This window comes from Lagenorhynchus albirostris, chromosome 5 (assembly GCF_949774975.1).
Source record: "Lagenorhynchus albirostris chromosome 5, mLagAlb1.1, whole genome shotgun sequence".
Classification (NCBI taxonomy): domain Eukaryota; kingdom Metazoa; phylum Chordata; class Mammalia; order Artiodactyla; family Delphinidae; genus Lagenorhynchus; species Lagenorhynchus albirostris.
This window is the reverse complement of record NC_083099.1, coordinates 130,295,796-130,318,021: the sequence shown is the minus strand read 5'-3', so window position 1 is coordinate 130,318,021 and position 22,226 is coordinate 130,295,796. Positions and strand designations below refer to the sequence as shown.

General features: G+C 38.6%; 1 protein-coding gene across 1 annotated transcript in view; it reads right to left on the bottom strand.

Annotated features, from left to right (window-relative positions):
* Positions 1-307: 307 nt before the first annotated feature.
* BACH1 (BTB domain and CNC homolog 1) overlaps positions 308-22,226 on the bottom strand; it is a 106,501-nt gene continuing 84,582 nt past the window's right edge. The window contains exons 5-7 of the mRNA XM_060150819.1: positions 6,956-7,059; positions 5,572-5,694; positions 308-369 (exon numbers count right to left, since the gene is read on the bottom strand). Coding sequence (XP_060006802.1) covers positions 351-369; positions 5,572-5,694; positions 6,956-7,059 — 246 coding nt within the window. The 3' untranslated portion in view covers positions 308-350. The remainder of the gene's footprint in view (positions 370-5,571; positions 5,695-6,955; positions 7,060-22,226) is intronic.

Genomic DNA, 22,226 nt, shown 5'->3' with positions numbered 1-22,226 from the left:
GAATTATATAAGCTTCCACTCTCTGGACAAAATTGAAATGGGCAAAGTATTTGGAAAACAGTGTGAAATTCAGTGTTGAATACATTTACCATTTTATTTGGATATTAAGTCCAATGTATATATGCTGGGATATATTGTGAAGTATTAACTTATATTCTCCCTACCTCTATCATGTTGCACCCCTCTTATTCAGGCTGCTGGACAGGAGGATTACAGGGACCATGTTCCATGTATGTATGTCATTGCAGCTCACTCAGAGAACTAAGTGGCCATATTTTACCTTTTGATTTTCAAAAAGTTCCTTTTCCATGTTACCATCACACACACACCACCATTTCCCATCTTCAGAGTCAGTAAAAACCTCTCTGTCTGGAAGGGAGGGAGAAAAGATGCAAAGTCATTTAAAACATCGGTCAACAAAATAATGTCTTTGTCATAGGAGACAATTTGGGGGGATGTAGACAATCTTAATCTACAGTTAAAAGACAAGGAAAGAGAGAAAGAGGAACAGAGAGGGGAAAGAAGAGGGAGAAGAGAAGGAAAAGGAGAAAAAGAACAGATCTTAACCCCCTCCCACGGGATACTAACAGGCCCAGCAACAACAGATAAGCTTTCCAGCAACTCTCCCATCAACATGCAAGTTGCTCTTTTATGTCCAAACACTCTAGAACAACATGGAAAAGCAACATGGAAAATTGGAGAAATAAGGACCAAGTTGAGAAAATCTGTGAGAGTGAGTTGACCTCAGAATAATGACCTCATGCTTGAGATTTTCTCACAGGATGACAAGAATTTGATTTCCCTCCTTGAATCAATGTTATTTCTAGACACCCTTGGGCTGTCTGGAGATTCCAAGTTGCCCAGAACTCAGTTTTTTGACCCCATAAATGTGGTAACATTCTCTTTAAAATGAAGGATCAAACACCATGAGTGTTCATTCGATCTTTCTCTTCTTCCCTCCCCACTGCTCCTTTCTTATCTGGTTTCCATTTCTTTCTTCTCTTCCCACTTCAACTATGATTTTCCCCTTTTATTCATAGTTCTTTATTTCAGCCATATCTGGAATATTAGAAATGTCGAGACTCATCTCTTATTTGCATAAGAAACAGTTTCACCTGTCACTCTCTCTTCTTTGTACCAATGTTTTAGAACCTGCTATTGAACAGATGTATTCATATCTTTCCATGTCTTTAGAAAGAAGGGGGCTTAGGACTATTAGAATCAGAATTAGGACACCTATTTTCTAGCCCCATGCTTCCATCCCCTAAATAACTTGGAAAATCACTTAATTTTTAGCCATTAGTCTCCTTATTTGCAAAATGGATGAGTTCGGCTATATTTCCATCAAAGTTCCTTCCAGTTTTAAAATGCTACAATTTCCAGTGGAAAAAGACTCATATCTAAATTCAGGTTATTCAGGGGAAAGGAATTAATTTTGTTCCAGGCACCAGAAATATTATTCCATGTTATGAGAAGAAATAATATAAAATGCTCATACAAGTATTCATTCAGAACCACTACAACTAAAAATAAATTCTTCTTTATTGTCTTCTGTTTCATTTTCTCACTCTAATGCATTAATTTCTCCACTGATGGGTTTTTTCCCATACTTTCTTTCCCCTTTCTGGCTTACAAAATGGGAAACTGGTTCAGCTTATGTTCAAACCTTGTCTCCTTGACTACACTCCTAGAGGATCCTGTTCTCTTCTCTTAAACATCACCTGATGCCACTCACTGTTTTCAACTTGTACCTCACTTCTTCCTATCTTTCTGGCAGTGTCACTGTCCAGTGATCTGTCTCTCTGCCAGTTTTCATGTAAACTTCATATGACCACAGCTGTTTCTTATTTGTGCTTGTGTTTCTGGTCCCAGCTGGTACCAGACCCAAGTATGCATCTAATAATGAGTGGTCAAATTAATTAATCATAAAAATTGACATATCAAGCTACAAAAAGACACAGGGGAATCTTATGTGTGTTTTGCTAAATAAAAGAACCAGTCTGAAAAGGCTTTATATTATATGATTTCAACTATAGGATATTCTGGAAAAGGTAAAACTATGAAGATAATAAAAAGTTCAGTAGTTGCCAGGGGATGGGAAGAAGGAGGGAAAAAGAAAGTAGGGGGAATTTTCAGCTCAATGAAAACAATTCTATATGCTATTGTATGATGGATACGTGTCATTATTCATTTGACTAAACCCACAAAACTACACAACACAGAATGAACTCTAATGTACACTATGGGTCCTCAATTAATAATAATGTATCAATGTTGATTCATCAATTGTAACAAAGGTACCACACACTTACAAGATGTTAATAATAGGGGAAATTGAGACAGAGAGAGGAAGTATATGGGAACTCTGTACTATATGCTCAATTTTTAAACTTAAAACCGCTCTAAAAGATAAAGACTATTAATTGTTTAAAGGATGAACCAACTTCCAATTCTCGGTCCAGCACATAAGGGCCTTGGAAATTGTCACTGTGTCCTAACAAGCAAAAATCTGAACAAGCTGAAAAATCAACAAGTCTTCTCAGATCTGTGGGAGAAGTGAGGTCACAGGGCAAACTATTGTCTCTACAACTGGAGAAAATAATAGATGAATGCAGAAAATCGCTACTTACTGGAGCAGCAATCCATGAGCAGACACCTTCACAGGAACCAGGGCCAGGGTAGGAAAACATAAACTGTATTGATGAATTGCTGGAAGCTCAGTGTGGACAAGTCTGAGTTAAAAACTCCAGGAGGACCCAGTAAGAGGAAGCTCCCACACTTTTATGAGTTTTACCTCCAGGAGCTCTGTGAGAATCTTCTGGTTCTCACAGAGAATATAGAATAAAAAGAGTGAGCAGTGAGCAAATATAGGAGAATAATGAATATAGGAGAAAAATCTCCTCCTGCTTTCATTGGGGTGAGGAGAAAAGTAACAATTTTGAAATATGCCAGAGCACTCTGCTCTTAATAAGACCAGCCATCAAGAGAAACTATCTTACCAGAAAGTAAACTCCTGGGATTTTTTGAAAACCTAATCAACATGAGGAAGAGAAATACCCAACTCCATCCTTCTCCAGACTTTCAGATGGGGGAGGAAGGAAAACACCCAACTGCAGCCATTTTATCCCACCTAAGTGGGAGACTGAGAACCCTTATGAAGTTCACAGTCCAGAAGCACAAGCTCATAAAAAGACTAAATCATAGCACAATAGAACATTTCCCACCCCATACACACACCTTCCCACCGTATTACTAAAGGTCTATTTACACCAGTTTATTTAACTCAGACCATGGTGTCTGGCTATCAAGAAAAAATTATAAGACTAAACACACAGTACGAAGAGAAAAAGCAAGCATCAGAACCAGACTCAGATATGACAGGGATATTGGAATTATCCAACCAGAAATGTAAAACAGCTATGGTTAATATGCTAAGAGTTCTAATGGATAAAACTTACGGCCTACCAGAACAGATGGGCAATGTAAGCAGAGAGATGGAAATTCTAAGAAAGAATTAAAAATAAATGCTAAAGGTCAACATACATTGTAACAGAAATCAAGAATGCCTTCCATGGGCCTATTAGTAGACTGTACACAGCTGAGGAAGAAATCTCTGAGCTTAAGGGTATGTCAGTAGAAACTTTCAAAACAAAAAAGCAAAGAAGTAAAAGACAGGAAAAAAATGAAACAGAATATTTAAGAACTGTGGGACCACTACAAAATGTATATCATACCCTTAATGGGAATACTAGAAGGAGAAGAGAATGAGGAACAGAAGAAATATTTGAAGCAATGATGACTGAGAATTTCCCCAAATTAAGATCTGCTGTAGTCTGAATGTTTGTGGCCCCCAAATTCATATGTTGAAAACTAATCCCCAATGCGATGGTGTTTGGAGGTGCTTAGATCATAAGGGCAGAGCCCTTATGAATGATATCAGTACCCTTATATGGACCTGTGAAAGCTCCCTTACCCACTTCTGCCATGTGACGTTTCAGCTAAAACATGACCATCTGGGAAGCAGGCTCTCATCACACACTGACTCCACTGGCACCATGATTGCATTCCTTGGTATTTACCCAAATGAGCTGAAAACTTTCATTCACACAGAAACCTGCATGTAGATGTTTAGAGCAGCTTTATTCATAATTGCCAAAACCTGGACGCAACCAAGATGTACTTCAATAGGTGAATGGACAAACTGTGGTACATCCAGACAATGGAATATTATTCAACGCTAAATAGAGCCATGAATAGACATGCAGGAAAATTAAATGCATATTTCTAAGTGAAAAAGCTACGTACTGTTTAACTGCATGACATTCTAGAAAGTGAAAACTGTGGAGACGGTAAAAGGATCATTGTTTACTAGGGGTTGGGGGAAAGGAGGGATGAAGAGGTGGAGCACAGAAGTTTTTCAGAGCAGTGAAACTAGTCTGTGTATTAGAAAGGTGGAGGTATATCATTTATACTTTGTCAAAACCCATAGAATGTACTAAAACAAGAGTGAACCCTAATGTAAACCATGGACTTAGGATTGCAATGACATATCAATGTGGTTCATCCATTGTGAAAAATACACCACTCTGGTTTGGGATTTTGACAGTAAGGGAGGCTGTGCATATGTGGAGGCTGGGAATATATAGAAAATCTCTGTACCTCTCACTCAATTTTACGGTGAGCCCAAAACTGTTCTAAAAAATAAAGTCTACCTTAAAAAAAGAAGAATGAACCCACATCAGACTCTCCAGTTCACTTGGTTTTGTCCACATAACAAACATGAAGAAGGTAAAAACAGCTGGATAGGCTCTCACATTTCATGCTAACATTAGAACTAGTTGCTAGGCCTCCTATTTTCAAGCCTAAGGAGTTTTTCTATAGCTGGCTTGCTTTTCATTCAAGTCTTGTTTGCCTTTTAGTTGTTTTTTTATCCACCAGCTTTTACCTTTTTTCATAGCTTTTCCTGCAACCTGGGCATTGCTTATATCATTTTCTTCTCTGTGTCACTAATTAGCAATTGATTTCTAAAAATTCAGCTCATCATCAATAAATGTTGTTATTAAGTAGTCAATTAGAAAAAAACATCTCCCAGAGATTTATGGAGTTATTAAGTCTCAAATCTAGCTTTGGTGAACTTATACATTAAGACCTCATGTCCCAGGAGGATTATCTGTGGCGACAGCAACAAGAGGTGAACCTGCTAAACTCAGCCGGAAAGTTCAGCATCAGGCTGGTGAATCCATCTTCCCTGGACCCCGTGGTGTCACAGCCAGCTGACTAATGCTCTAATTATGGGCTCCACTTTTGCAACCTGTACAGTTTAATGGGCATCACATTTGCTTTGGGTCTAACGTCCATTTTTAAATTGACTGTCATGCCATTAGCTTTTGGTTTGGGGGACTTGCTTCTTCCTAGGAAGGGAGTTTGGCAATTATATCCATCGACCTGCTCTTGCCCTAATGTATTAAGGAGAGCTCCTCAATCTTGGCTTCCCACGAATGCAGTAGCACTTTGTTCCCTTAGCAAAACTCTTTTTTTATGAAACTGCATTAATCACCTACATAAACCTACCTCCTCATGTATCCCTGCCTTCGTATTCCTCCTCTCTGAAGCCCTCCCCAGTTGGCAATGAAAGGAAGTTCAGACAATGAGCTGTGTTCTCTGGAAGGGCAAAGGCGACTCCTCAGCCATGTTCTGATAAATGAATACAAGAATTCATTGTGCACGGCAGTGAAGAACGTTTATGTTGATCAGATAACTGTGACTTAAAATGCCCCCAGATGATATATGCCAGGCAAAAATCAACACAATTAAACACACAGCCTGGATCTGAGCAACAGCATCAGATGTATTCATTTTAAACCAGGATACACTCTGATTCTCTCATCTCTCTCTCTCTCCTGCTCTCTCTCTCTCTCCCGCTCTCTCTCTCTCTCTCTCTCCCTGAAAGTCTATGACAGAGTAGGTAACACAAAGGCAAGATATGAATACTTTATGTAAAGAAAAAGACAACCTGTAGATTATTTTCTCTGGCCAGGTAATAACTCAATAGTACAGAGAGAATGGAATTGTTGAGGAAAAATCGTTCAACAGGAAACAATAGTTATTGATTACGAGGGTACAGAAAACCATTTATCTCAAATATATGCTGGTGGAAGATAACCCCAACTACTAAAAATCATATTTTAAAAGAATATTTAAAAGATTATGAAGAGATATCCCTACACCCTTATCAGAAGAGCTCAAATAAAAAATAGTGACATTACCAAATATTTATGAGGATGTGGAAAAACTGTATCTCTAATACCTTGCTGGTGGAAGTACAAATTGGTACATCCACTTTTACACCATATGATTTGGCAGTTTCTTAGACTCATCAGTTTCTTAAAAATAATGTGGTAGCTTCTTTAAAAAAACAAAATTAAACTAAACTTATATTTATCATATGACCCAACAATCACACTCCTGAGAATTTATCCCAGAGAAATGAAAACTTAGGACCACAGAAAAACCTAGACATGATTGTTCATAGCAGCTTTATTTATAATAGCAAACGGCCGGAAACTCCTCAGATGTACTTCAACAGGTGAATGGTTAAACAAACAGTGATACTTCCACACCATGGAATACCACTCAGCACTAAAAAGACTGAACTTGAAACATGCAACAATTTGAATGGATCTTAAGAGGATTCTGCCCAGTAAGAAAAAAAGCCAATCTCAAAAGGTCACATACTAGATGATTGCATTCATATAGCATTCTCAAAATGACAATATAATAGAGATGAAGAAAAACTAGTGTTTAGCGGGGGTAAGGAATGGTGCGGGCCAGAGAGACGGGTGTAACTATAAAGGGGTAGCATGCATGAGATATTTATTGTGATGGAATAGTTTTGTATCTTAATTGTGATGGTGGTTACACAAATCTGTAGCATGGGATAAAATGACATACACACATTGTACCGATGTCAATTTCCTGATATTGCCATTGCACTATAGTTATGGAAGATGTAACCATTGGCAGAAACTGGATGAAGCGTACATGGAATTCTCTTTTTCTCTGTGGATAAATAATTAATTCAAAATTAATGCTTAAAATAATATTTAATAACAAGAAAATTCTCACTATAAACAGGATACCTAATACATATACAGAAAAACCATGCATACTTATACCACCCCCAAAAAAGTGGTTTAAAATAAAAACACCTCTACTGGTATAGTAATGATTGTGCTTGGGTATCAGAATTTATATTTGATGTTTCTTTTCTTTACATAGTTTCTCCATTGAACTCATATGAATTATATAATTTGTTCCCCAAATTCTATTTTCCTGTGCTCCACCAAAAGGGCAGACCTTTAAAAAACATTAAGTTATACATACCCTACTAAAATGAATGAACCAGAAGCTGTTCCTGGAAGAAAACTGCAGAAATAAAAGTCCTCCCCCAAGAGGATCAAATAGTTCCTCCAAATAAAAATCAAGCAGAATCTCATAAGAACTCTATTTGTGTGAGATATATTTTTTAAGCTAATACAGACCCCAAATTAATAAGACAACCAGATACCATGCATGCTTATAACACTTTAACCAAATACACTAATTTTGTAACTACTAAAGCAATGGTGATGATTTGATTGCAGTGTATTTCCCTACCTCACAACAAGGTAACAATCAGAAAGGATGTGTTACTCATTATGCTTAATATAAATCATCCATTATGACCACTGGAAGAACACCGACCATGTGGTAACTGGTAAATCAATCTGAGATGCACATAAATACTAAAGTCTTTATTGAAGTGTCTTATATTTGGTAATTACTGTATGCTGTACTCTATTTCATGCTTCCCTTGTGAGCTTCTTTGGTATTCATATAGAACAAATAAATTATTCAAAGTCTCTATATTTAATGTTTAATATTTTCTCTTTGGATAATCACATTTATGAACTAATTTTTGTAAGTATTTCTAAAGTAGACTCCACACATCTCCAGGATGAGTTTAATGACAGGAGATAACTGGGGTTTATGCTTTTCTCCAGCTATTTACGAAAACAAAGAACAGCCTATTTATTATTCAAATGTAAAACCTCTATTCATCAAAAAGCCATTGATTTCACATTTTCAACTAAAAGAATCCTGAATTATTTTAAGTCATGAAACAAATGCCATCCAAATTGGAATTTCAAGATAGGCTCACAATCAAAAGGAACATAACCTGAAGCTGAAATTCAAATAAATGCTTAGTTTCATCTCATTTTTTCAACTTGAATAACAGGAACGTAAAAGAGAAAAATACACACATAAATACAAACAAAGAAAAATTATCTTAAAGCAATCGACATTCAAAAGAAAATCCTGCCCACTGTTGTGTCAGAAATAGAAGCAGACATAAATGTGAGTATCTGAGTTGAAAGAATAAAACAAATATACACACAGATATAGGCAGTGTGGTGTAAAGATAAAGGACAGATGAGCACAGACTGGGGAGCCCTATACCCAGGATGCTCATAGCTGAACAATGACCAAGCTCAGGACCAGACCAGGGAACCTCTCAATTTCAGGTTACAGCCTCTGTTTGGAGCTGTCCTCCTCCAGTCAGCTCCGCCATACCCCAGTACAGAGATGCACAAGTTCTTGGTGCCATTCACACAAGTGCTACACTCTTGCCTTCAGACTTCAACAGAATATTGTGGATTTTTCAAAACTCCTGTCTCATATCTGTGCCTTCACCTGAAGCCTCCCTGCATCTGTGGAGTAAAGTAAGGGGTAGACCCTGGGGCTGGCGGTCATCCTAAGCGTCTTCTTTTCCATTCCTTCCTTGAAACCCTTCTAATATCCTGGCTAAGAGAGAGAACTCATCACCCAGCCTCTGCTAGGGGTCACCACACAGGAAATACTCCATCCTCAGGCGGGTCTATTCAGGCCAAGTACCAGTCCTGTCTCTGCTTCTGGGACCCCATAGAAAAAGCTACATTTCTTTGCTGCAGCAGTATCATCCCCGTTATTACTAATATTTCTTGGGCCATCATTCACGTTCTAGGCATCCTACTAACAACTTTAAATGTATTGCCTCATTTGATCCATTTAACACCTTTAATCAGCAGGTGCTAATATTTTGTTCTATTTCACAGAAGAGGAAGTGGAAGTGGAAGGCATTTAAGTAACCAGCCCATGACCACCAAACTAGTGAGTGGCACGATCAGAATTTGAACGCTTTATTCTTAATCATCCACCACCCTCAACATATTAGCCAACAACTTTGTACTCTCCCTGAGATGGCTCTCATGCAGATGAAACAGTCTCATTTTCAAAGCAAAGAAATCATAAGGTTCTCCCCAATGCAGTGACCACTAAATGGACATTGCCTCAGAGATCCTAGCTGGAATGCAAATAGTTCATTAGACGAGCTGGTCAAATTCAGAATATGGTGAAAATAGCATCAGGAACGCAACTGAAAGGTGTTACATGTTTGCAGTGTCAGAAGTGCCATGGAGATGGTTGAATTACCTACAATACCGCTGCTCACAACACCCCATGGTGCCCTTGTCATTCTTCCTTCTTCCTAAGATTTCAAGAGTTAGGAAGCATCTCAAAGAACTTTGCAGTATATCTGTGACAATAAGCTTCTATGGATTATATAATCTTCTCAGTTTATAAATGCTTTGAATGTAGTGGCAGCATCTTACTTAGCTTTGTGTCATTTACACATACCTTTTTTTTTTAATTTTTTTGTTTTAATTTTATATTGGAGTATAGTTAATTAACAGTGTTGTGTTAGTTTCAGGTGTACAGCAAAGTGATTCAGTTATACATATACATGTATCTATTCCTTTTCAAATTCTTTTCCTTTTGATGAAGAGAAAAATCAATAAGCAACAGTCTACATAGAACCAGGAAAACCTCAGAAATAGACACTAATTCAATCTCACAGCCCAAGGCACAACTTGTCATAATTTGGTCTCCCCAAGAAGCAAACCCTAAGACGAGGACTTGGTGCACAGCCAGGAGTTAATCCCCAAAAACAGAAGTAAGGGAAAAGTAGATGGTGATGGAGGAAAGTCAGTACATGGTGTGTTAATGAACTGGATAACATGGTGGGCAGCTGTGGCTCAGTCTCTCTGGGGATCCTCTGGGAAACTGCAGAACATTCTTCAGTGTTGTCACACCAGGTAATGGGAAGCAGAGGTATTATTCACCTTGAAGGTAAAGACTGCCTCCATGGGTGCTTACTCTCCTGAAAGTCTGAATTGCCCCTGGCCAAGTTTCAGCAGCCTTCTGTAGCTTTGGAGAAGACAACTCAGAGAAAACCCTTGGCACAATCTTGGTGAAGGACCCTGGCAATGGTACATGGGGCAGCTACCCTAAAATCAGGTGGGCTGAGGGCATATGCAGAGTACATCACAGCATCTGTTCTACCATCTTCATCCAGACCTTCTAAAGTAAGCTTGGAGTAGAATGTCTCCTGTGGTCTCAGATCTTCAAGGGAAGGCCCAAAGTTTAAGACAAGAGGCATCTGTAAGAGATAACCAAGAAATGGCCTGACACATGCCAATTTATAGAAGTGGGGGAACAAAATGAAAATGGGTACCTATATTAGTGTGCTAGGATTGCCATAACAAATATCACAGACTGGGTGGCTCAAACTGGGTGGCTCACAATCAAGGTGTCAGTAGGGTTGGTTCTTTCTGAGGCCTCTCTCCTTGGCCTTTTTCTCCATGTATCTTTTCTCCATGTATCTTCCTTCTGTGTGTCTGTGTCTTAATCTTCCCTTCTTACAAGAACACCAGTCACATTGGATTAGAGCCCACCTCAATGACTTTGTTTCATCTTAATTACCTCATTAAAAATTCTATCTCTAAGTACAGTCACATTCTGAAGTACTAGGGCTAAGACTTTAACATATGGAGTCCCCCCATTACAATATTTCACTCCCCAGCTGGAGGTTTGCTAAGTTGCAGGAATTCTTACTTCCCTGGAGAAGAATACGGTGTAATTGTACTCTGGAGTGTTTGACATGGATGCACTAGAGTTTAGGGGTATTTGTGAATATAGAGTCTGGTGTCTGCCTCCTGCTGGAGAATATAAAAGATAGAGATGCTGACAGGAGAGAGGAAAAGAACATCAGAAGCAGCCTGAATTTGGAATGGCAAGGACCCCTGCCTTTCCCATGGGTTCAGTGAACACTTGAAGGTAGCCAGGCTTGCACCATCTTGATGCGGAAGGATATGCAGGGCAGAAGATGGTAGAGGGAGGGTTGGAAGAAGACAACCGTAGAAGGAATTTCTTGCCACACAATTCAGAGTCCACATGGAACACACAACAGACCACACAGCACCCCACAGATGAGCCAGAATTTGGAGGTCTGCCACACAAGTCATTAACAGCCAGAAGACACCTACAAATAACATGAAGTAGGTAAAAATCTCTTTCTCCCTTTCATTCTAACCCCTTCTTTCCCATGCTCTAATCCTGGAGGAGCCAGTAGCAGGAGGTAGGAAAAAGAGAAAAAAAGAAAGGAATAGAAAAGGGAAAGACTGCACCCCTACCTTAGATGATAGGTCAAACCTGAGCTGGGGGGAAGGAGAGAACCTCAGAACTGGATATGGAGCTGAAGTTTTTGTTAAGACTGGACTGAACTGTTTAAGACTGGACAGTAGAATGGGACTCTTGTCCAATGAGGCAAAAGGACAAGAAAGCTATGAGATCTTGCCCAGATTTCATCCAAGGGTAAGGGGAGAGGATTGGACAGAGTATGCTTAAATACAATAGATGAAGAAAAATAAAGTCTCTTATTTCTCTCCTTGTTGAGCTCATCCAACACACCAATAGTATTGCATGTTCTCAGACAGATTATTGAAAAAAATATTCTGAACTAGCCTCTTTCCCAGATATCCTTCAAGTTATATTTTACCCAAATCCATATTTTTTAGACACCACTTCTATCCCATTATTCCTCTGTCCAAAATTCTCCATTGACTAGGTGGTTTAAAAGATAAAGCCCACTATTTTCTACTTGTCCATAAAGGCCTTCTCCACTAATCCCCATTCCCAGATGCCTGATGATTTTTCTTTCTACATTCCAAACTTAGAGGTTGGAAGGGCTATATCATTAGTTTCTCAGGGATCCTCCCATCATGCCCTGCAGACATTTTGAAATGAAAATGCTATCTCAATGATTTGAGGTCAGGCAATCCAAAGCATCCATTCCTTCATTCAGTTATAAACAGCCAGTGTTGGCTGCCACATGTCAGAATCTATGGCTCTCCCTTATCCCAGGCTCCCTAAAGAGTTCACGTTAGCACTAAATGGAGTCCCATTATCTTTATATCTGACATTTTCCATTTTGTGAGACTGTACATCAGGACCCGATCATGAGTTCTCTTTTGTGTTTTTGAACCTTATGTAAGAACCTAAGGTCTGACTCTTTACATTTCTCCTCATCTTCTTTGGTACTAAGTAAGTCAGAAAAAGGGTGGAGGGATGATATAGGCCTTTTTAAATGACCCTGATTCTCTGAACTCATGGTCCCCTCCCACAGAGGGGAAAGGAAAACTTACATGATTAAGCATGATCGTCTTACCCCTTGAAGAGGTGGGACCATATCAAATATGGACCGTCAAGAGTTCGATGTCCTTAGGAAATTTGGGGGCAGGTTTTGAGCCATAAGTAGCAAAGTCTCTATAGAATTTCCTTGGACTTTTACATTTTCTTGCAACCAGTGACACATTTAAAGGGCAATGGCTCTTATTGTTCATCAGTCAAGAAAATATATTTGCAAAATCTAGAATACAGGCACAGTTAAAATCCACATTTTTCTTTCTGGTCCTTTTATTTATTTCTTTAAAATTGTTTTATTGTTACCATGCAAGCCTGTGCCTGAATTACAGTCTTTAATAAAGCAATGGTAGTTTTATTTCTTGGGTGCCTCATGACCACATTAACCTCTTCTCAGTGGAGTTATTAATTGTGCATTCTGCCCACACTCCTTTGGCGTGGCTTCCAAGGAGAGAGTCAGAAGTCTCCTCGGGAAGGGAAGGACATGTTTATAGCCAGTCCCATGGGAGTGTTTGCATAATTACTGGAATGATTAAGGAGGTGTTTTTGGACACAGACAAGTGTACTAAGTTTTAATATGTTTCGTGACAATGCATAAGACGAATGCATGATACAGGACACTGCAGGTCACCAAAATAAATAAATATGTGCAGAGGCACTAGAATAAATTCAGGCCTGGGTATAAACAGAAACTTCAAGGGGAAATGAGCTTTGATTCTTGACAAGAGAATTGTTTGTGATCTGAATGAGGACAGCTGTACAGAAGAGGTAACAGAGAGCCTGGGGACGCAAAGTCTTAGATGGTTTTCTCTAATCCCATGTTGTAAAGACAGCTTAATGTGAGCGAGGGGGTGGCAGGGGGAGCTTTGATTAATTCTGAGATTGAAGTTAAACCTTTTCTAATTTGACTCGCCGATTAATCTTGTAACTATGCATCCTTAATCAAAACTCAGAAGGAATCTTTAATCTTGTGGATATAAAACACAAGACGATTAGAGGCCTTTGACCCACCCGTGCTTCCCAGCTGCTGCCTTCTTTTCTATTTTCTAGGTACTTCCTACTGCTCTTCATATCTCATTCTAGTTATAGAATACAGGACTGGTATTCTGTAATGTTAGAAGAATGACTATGAAGAACATAACAGTTAAAGTCCCATATTCAATCTGTCATCTATTCATTCATTCATTCTTCTTTTCTTTCAGTGGGTAAAGAGCGTGTATTATGTGGCAGGCATTGTCACATCTACTTTTACAGACCGCACCTAACAAGGACTTTTTCATTCATTCTTTGCTAAGTAACCAAATGCACGTGATCTAGGAAAATAAATATGCTTCTAAGAATTAAATAATACTATAGGAAAGCTCTTCTCATTCAGATGACTGCAAAGTACAAATTATTTACTGGAGAAATCCAGTCATATGTCTGGCAAAATGTTTTTGGATGCTGTTAGAAGATGGATAACCAGGTGATAAAATTCACCATTCCAGCATCACAAGATTTAATAACCGGACGAAGGCTTTAAATGGTGCCTAAGCCATCTTCTATGCACAATAAACAGGGTTCCAGGGGAAAGTCCTCCCACCCATGCCCATCCTAATCACATCTTTTATAGAGGAATATTCCTGCAGACAAGGAGAGTATTCAGATCACACCTGTCCCTTGAGCCAAATACTACCATATCCAGGCAATACCTCCCTCCTATTACCACTTTATAAAGCCATGTATTTTAAGAATGTTATTAAAATCTTTCAATTCTTCAGCTCCAGATTCAATTTCAGTAGGCGGACCAAATTTAAACAAACAGCAATTGGCAAAACCAAACAAAAAAATCCCTACAACAATAAAAAATACTAAATTCTCTGGGAGATAATTCCCTGCCACTGTGACCAAAATAATGATTATTATGAAATATAAGTTTTCAAGGGAGAGAAAGCATTGATTTTGTTTTTCCAGTTTTTGAAAGAGTTTTCTAGGTTGGATCCTTCTGAATTCATGTAAACAAAGCGGTTGACTGGCTGCATTTTATTCCTCCCCATTGGTCCTTTGCAAATAAGAAAGCACCCACGGTGCTGGTAAGGGAACAACATCATTGAAATAATACAAAAAGAGTAATACCTGCACTCAGATTTGTTCTACCTATTACACTAAAATACTTGGGCAAAACTCACTGTGGCAAAGTGTTAAGTGACAACACCCACAGCCAAAATGATATTTTCTGTTGACATTGCTGAATAGAAGAGCATAGGAAATGCCAAGATTATTAATTTGTGTGAAATACACGTCCCTCTTTTCAGCTTTTCCTCTTGGTTGAGACCAAATGGATTCCCAGAGATATGCTATAAGGCCCTCCAGAGGCACCAGACACCAAGCTCTTTGATTCTTATTTATTGCTTGTCTAGAAGACACTTTGGTGTTGTGGAGGAGGAATATTAGCTGTACGTCAGTCACACTTCATTTGTGAGAGACTTTGCTCACTTAGAGCATATTAAAATATTAAATAGAAAATATTAAATCAAAAAGAGCTTGTCAAACACAAAAGACTAGAAACCACAGCGACTCTGCGAAAAAGCAGTACTCACGCCAAAAAGAATGCTCTTTACCCAAACAGTGCCCTATCCAACCAAGAGGAAGGGACCAAAATATGAAGAGCCTGGATCTCAGAAAGACGAAAAAAGACATTTTTCCAGTGTTTCTCTTTTCTGACCACCATTCTGGAATAAGAGAGGAAGAGTGAGGGGGAGTCAGAGGAAGCAAAGACTGTGGCCACTTCCTGCCTCTTCTGACTTGTAGCTCCAACATTTGACATTCAGATGACTTGCTTGCTTCTTATAGCTCTCAATAGCTGCCAGATGATCTTTTCTTTTTAAAAAATTTATTTTTGCAATATTTAAGACATAGAAAAGGAAATAACAAATAAGTCCCTATGCACCCACCCCTATTTTAAGAGATAAAATAGTACTAATCCATTATATTTAATTCCCTTTGTTTACTCATTACAAATATACCTTCATTCTAAAGGTAAACACTGTCCTGAATTTAGGGTTTGTCTTTTCCAATCTTTTTATTGTTGTTGTATTTTTATTCTGACTCTATGTAGCCCTTAACAATTTTTGTATTGTGTTGTATGTTTTAACCTTTATATACTCTTTTTTTAAATTTGTTAACCTTTATATATTTTTAACATTTATAAGTTTTGCTTATGCTTTTAACTTTTACACATTCTGCGATTTTCTTTTCTCAAGACATCATTATGTTTATAAAGTTCTCCTATAAATATATTTGGCTCTAGTTTATTAATTTTCAGTGCTGCATAGTAGTCCATTATATAAATACACCACCATGAGTTAATTCACTTTTCTGTTAACAACTTAGGTTGTTTCTAAGCATTTGCTATTACAAACCATTTTGCTGTGAACATGTCTCTTGTCTCCTTGACTATATGGGCAAGTTGCCCTGGAGTATATTCCTTCGGACTGCTGAGTTATAAGGTGAGGGAATCTTCAACTTTACTAAATATTGTAAAACTGACCTCCAAAGTGGCTACACCAATTTACATTCCTCCTGATGTGTATAGGAATTGCCATTGCTTTATATCCTTATCACAATATAGTGTTGGCAGGTTTTTAAAATTTCTGCAAATATGATAGGTGTGAAATTATAATCATCTTTTCAAGTGATTATTAGTCATTTATGTTTCCTCATCTGTGAGGTTCCATGTTGCTGTGTGTGTTTTTTATGGACCTCATTTTTTATTGTGTTGTTTGTCCTTTTCTTATTGATGTGCAGAATTTCTTACATACACGGCATTTTAATCCTCTGTTGATTATACGTGCTGCAAATACTTCTTTTTCACTCTTATTATGATGTCTTTTGATGAACAAAGTTTTTATTGTAGTATATGCCATCCACATTTTTTATAATTTGTATTTTTCCTGTTTTATTTATTTCATGCTAGAAGCCGTAAAGATATTCTTTGTTTTCTTCTAAATTTTTTTGGTTTTATTTTCACTGTCAAATTTTTAATATACCTTGACTCAATTTCTTTATGAAGTGTGAACTAGTATGGCATAGTGATTGAAAGCATGGAGTCTGACGCCAGACTGCCTGAGTTCACATCTCACCTCCATCACATTTTAGCCTGTCACTTAACCTCTACATGCCCTAGTTTCTTAATCTGTAAAATGGGTATAAAAATAGTAGCACCTATTGATAGATAAGTGTGAAGTTGCAACTAGGATACACAAAAACCTCTTAGAACAGTACCTACTAAATGCATTTAAGTGATTACTATTATTATTATTATTATTGTTGTTATTATATGAAGTAGGAATCTAATTTTATTTTTGTATATGGATAACCAAATTTCCTACCCCTATATACTAACTAACTGACCTCTTTCTCACTTTCTAACAATGCCATTTCTGTCATACATCAGCTTTCATGTAGGGGTGAACATTTTTCTAGCTTCCTTATTCTTCCGTTGGACTGTCTATCCTCTAGAAAAATTTCAAGCCTACATTTAAAATTCCCTGAGTTCTAGAAGTCCCTGAAGTTGTCACTCTGGCCTCTTCTTCTTTTATCTATAATCCCACCTCAATAATATATTTTTAGTTGTTTGATAAATAACTGAAGGACAAGGGCAATGTTGGTTCCCTAGGGCTGCCAAAACAATGTACCACAAACTGGGAGACTGAAAACAAAAGAAATTTATTGTCGCTCATTTCTGGAGGCTGGAAGTCCAAAATCAAGGTGTTGGCAGGGTCATGGTCCCTCTGAAACCTGTAGAGGAATCCATCCTTGCCTTTCCCTAGCTTCTCGTGGTTTGCTGACAATCTTTGGTGTCCCTTGGCTTGTAGATGCAACATCTAATCCTTCATCTTCACATAGAATTTTTCCTGTGTCCCTGTCTTTACATGGAGTTCTTTTTGTAAGGACATTAATCAAATTGGATTAGGGATCCAACCTATCCCAGTAGGACCTCATCTTAACTAGTTATATCTGCAACAACTATATTTTCAAACCAGGTAACATTCTGAGGTACTGGGAGTTGGGACTTTATTTTTTGGGGGGGTACCATTCAACCCATAACAAGGGCAAAACTAAAACTACTAACCTTTGGCTTCGATCAAATCTTCCAACCCTCACCTGAACATCTCAGTCCACCTGCTGAGGATCCTTGCCATACTGCCTTCAATTACAGTGGTTCAATCCTCCTAGACCCAGTTGTCCTAACTCAGACAAATTTTAAAACAAATAATTTCAAACTTCAAATAGCCAACTATATCAGGAGTTTGTAAAGAAGGAAGATTTCAGAATCCTACCCTTAGAGATCCTGATTCAGTGGTTGGAGTTGATCAGTGCTAATGCAGGTGATCAAGATGACACACTTTGGGAAACATTAATCCAGACAACGTGTTAAAAGGCACATTTCTAAAGAAGGGGAAATCTGCAGAACAGCTCACCTCATTGCTCAACACTCAGGCAGCTGCTCATCAACCCAAAGGTCTTGGAAGAGGCTGTCTGCAGAGAAATGGAGTTTTCCTGATAAGCAGTCTAGAAAATTAGATTAATACTACTTCAGAGTTTAAAACCCACTCTTAGAGGATTACAGAATTGAACTGGTTCCATTTTTTAATTAGCAATTCAACTGTGTCTTCAATTTTCACAGGCTGCAGATTCCCTCAAAGTCCAAAGTAGGACACTGCAGTAATCTATTCTACATTAATAAAGCTTGGACCAGAGCTTGCTTTTTTATTTGGAAAAATGAAATTAAAAGACAACAGCTGGTATTTGTTGAAATCCTACTATTTGCCAGCATTTTTCTGGGCAGTAGTGAGACAGCATTAAACGAAACAGACATAATCCCTGTTATCACAGAGCTTTTATTCTTGTGGATGGGAGATGATTGAGAAGCAAGATAAATTAATAAAATATGTGAAAACTCCAGGATGATAGAGATTTTTGACTGTTTCATTTAACACTGCCTCTCAAGTGCCTAGAAGAGTCATTGGCACATAGATGAGGGTCAGCAAATGTATATTGACTACCAAATGGTGATAAGCGCGATGGCAGAAATAAGGTAGGAACATGGACTAAGGAGTGGGATGGGTGCGATTTTAAATGGGAGAATCAAGGAAAGCCTCATAGAGAAAGGGTTTTTGGAGTAAAGCTCTGAAGGAAGTGAAGATGGGAGTCATATATGTATCTGAGAAAGAAAGGGACCAGAAAACAGCCTGTGCAAAGGCCCTGAGATGGGAGCAAACTTGGTGTATTCAAGGTAGCATTGAGAGAAGGAAAGGAGAGAAGGAAAAGTGGGAGCCTGGAAAGTCAAGGGCATTAGGAATGGACAGATCAAGAAGAGGTAAATGGGCCACTATAATACCCTTGGCATTTGCTCTGAGAAGGGCAGCCACCAAGGGTTTAAACAGTGGAGTGATAGAAACTGCTTATACTTAACAAGTGTATTTCAAGTGCTGTGTTTTGAACACACTGAAGGGCATAAGCAGGAAGCCATTGAAAACACCCAGTGAGACTGTCTTCTGCCAAAATGGTGGCAGTAGTAGGATGAGAAGGAATAGGATTCTAGGTGTATTTTGAAGATTTGGGCAACAGGATTTCCTAATAGATGGAATTTCAGATTGGATGCGAGAAAAAGAGAGCAGTTGAAGATGTAGCCAGGCAAGGATGTGCAGGAACTCATACTTTAATACACTGCTGGTGGGAATATGAAATGGCACAACTACCTTGGAACACTGTTTGACACTTTCTTTAAAAGTTACCCAATACACCTACCATTCTACCTGGACATTCTGTACCTAAGTGATTTACTCAAGAAAACTGAAATCAAATGTCTGAACAAAGACCTCTACTGAATGTACATAGCAGCTTTATTCAGAATAGCCAAAAACTGGACACAACCCAAATGTCCATCACTTGGAGAAGACATAAACAATTATCCATATAAGGGAACATGAATCACAACAAAAAGAAGTGAACTACCAACACACACGACAAAAATGGATCTCAAAATGTTTATTCTAAGTAAAAGACACAGACACCAAAGAGTACACACTGTAGAGTTCTATTTATATAAAATTGTAGAAAATGTAAAGTAACCCCACAGTGACAGAAAGCAGACCAGTGCTCTTTAGGGGACAGGGGAAAAGAGAGGAATGGGTGACAAAGAGAGAGAGAAATGTTCTGTATATTGATTGTGGCAGTGATTTCCTGGTATATACATCAGTCAAAACTCATTGAATTGTACACTTGAAATGGGCAAAGTTTACTGGGCATAAATTACACTCAAAAAGTTGATTAAAAAAAAATTTAAAGAGGATAAAGCTAAGGTTTTTAGCCTGAGTGACTGAAAGAATGGAATTGCAGTTGACATAAATGAGAAAGACTAGAAGAGAAAGCTATTTTGTTGATGGGGGATATCAGGAGCTCAAACTCATGGTGAGTTTGAGACACCAATTAGATATCAGAGTAGAGATGTTAAATGGACAGTCAGATATAAAAACCTGGAGTTCAGGAAATGGCCTAGGGTGGAAATATACATACTGAAGTCATAACGTACAGATAAAGCTATAAGGCTATATAAGATCATTACAAGATAGAATGTAGACAGAAAATAGGAGAGATCTAAGGACTCATCCCTGAGATAAAGATGAACAGCAAAGAATCTGAGAAGAAGCAGCAGTGATTCAGGAGGGAAAGAAGTAGAGTCTAGTACCCAACAAGGCACATGAAGGAGGGTTTCAGGGAGAAAGGAATGATCCTGTGGCAAACGCTGCTGATAAATCAGACTAGATGAGGACTGAGAACTGCTCATTCATGTAAACGACCTGGAGTTCATTACTGATGGGGTGATAGTGAAGAAAGAATGGGAAAAGAGCAATTAGAGTTAGCCTAGATAGCTAATTCATTCATGGAGTTTTACTGCAAGAAATGGGGAATGAGTGGTAAGTGCAGGAGGAAGTGGGGTCGAGGGAGAGCTTTCTTAAGATGGGAAAAATCACAGCATGTTTGCTCACTGATGGGAATGATTCAATGGAGGAAGAAATGTTAGTGCTTTGAAGGAGCTAGGGGAGAATTGTTAGAGCAATGTTCCTGAGAGTATGAGACAATGGAATTAAGTGCACAAGCAGAAGGGCTAGATTGTGTCAGGAGCCCAGAGAGACCCTTAGCTATAGGGACAAGGAGGGGAATTCAGGCACAATAAATAAGGCAAGGGGAACTGCTGCTACATCTTTTCTGTTTGCTTCTATTTTCTCAACGAAAGAAGAAGCAATGTAATCATTGAGAGTGAGCATGAGTTAGAAGCTGCTGGAGACTTGAGAAGAGAGAAGAAACTACATAATAATCAGCTAGTGTAGGGGCTGGCAAACTCCAGCCCCCTGACCTACTTGTTTTGGTATGGCCTGTGAGCTAAGAATAGCTTTTACATTTTTCAAAGTGGTCAGATAACTATAGCTTTTTAGTGAGAACAGGTTCTTGAAGAGATGATATTTCCTCTTGGTTAACAAAGCCTGCAATATTTACTATTGGCCTTTTAGGGAGAAGTCAGCAGTCCCTTGATGTAGGAGAAAGAGAGAGTGAGTGGGATGAGACCATACAGCACGATATGCCAGGCAACAGGAAGGTATTGGGTGGGAGCTTGATAGAATGTCAACTCACTGAGTCCTCGTACAAGCACTGCAAGTTAAATATTAATAACCCAATTTTAGAGATACCCTCATTGGGTTTCTGGGAGGTTCGGTAACTTTCTCAAGGCCACACAAATAATAAGTGCTGGAATATACGTATTTAGCAAATATACAACTATCTCAAATGTTTCCTTTCCACTCTGCCATGCTGCATTACAAAAGACTGTGGCCTCTGTCTTTACCTTGAATCCTCCCATCTGCAATGGCAAGGTGATACATAAAGAAGCAGCACATGCAGCAAATGAGCCACCTCTTGAGCTGGACTGATGTAGGGGTAGACCTCACCCTGCTCTTGGCTTTGTGGCCTTGAACAGGCCTTGAACATGTGCAAGGCTCTGCTTTTCTCATATATAAAATCAGATTAATAATAAATGCCCCATTTGAAGTCTCTGATATTCAACCATTTTTAAACAATAAAAATGACAATTTCATATGTTTCAAACTAGTACCTACCATCCAAGGATATTGTGTGAATTAAAGTTAATATACATATAGCACAAGTACAATGCTGACATTTAAAGAACAGGTATTCTATGGACAATAATAACAGGAGCAGCCTTATGCCTAAAGAAGTCATTATTTAGAGAGAAGGGACTGTGAAATGATCTCAACTATGTACACTTGGCCCAGAGGCACAGGGGAAAATGAAGGGAGGAAGTCTGCAGGAATCCTGGTTGTGGCCAATCAGCCTCAAGTCACTCTAACTCTAAGTCCAAACCCAACTGATAACATTTGGCCTGGAGGAGCCCCGAGGGCAACTTGATGACCAAATACCTGGAAGACTCATGGGGTGGACTGAGACATCTCACTCTGTTTGGCTGCAGGGGATGGAAACAGGAATAGTGAGTGGAAGTTACATGGAGACAGATTTATATGCCATTAAGCTAAAACTTTCTGGTAATTAGAATTATTAACCATGGAATGAGCTTCAGTGGGAAGTAGAGAGTTCAAGGGTAGACTGGG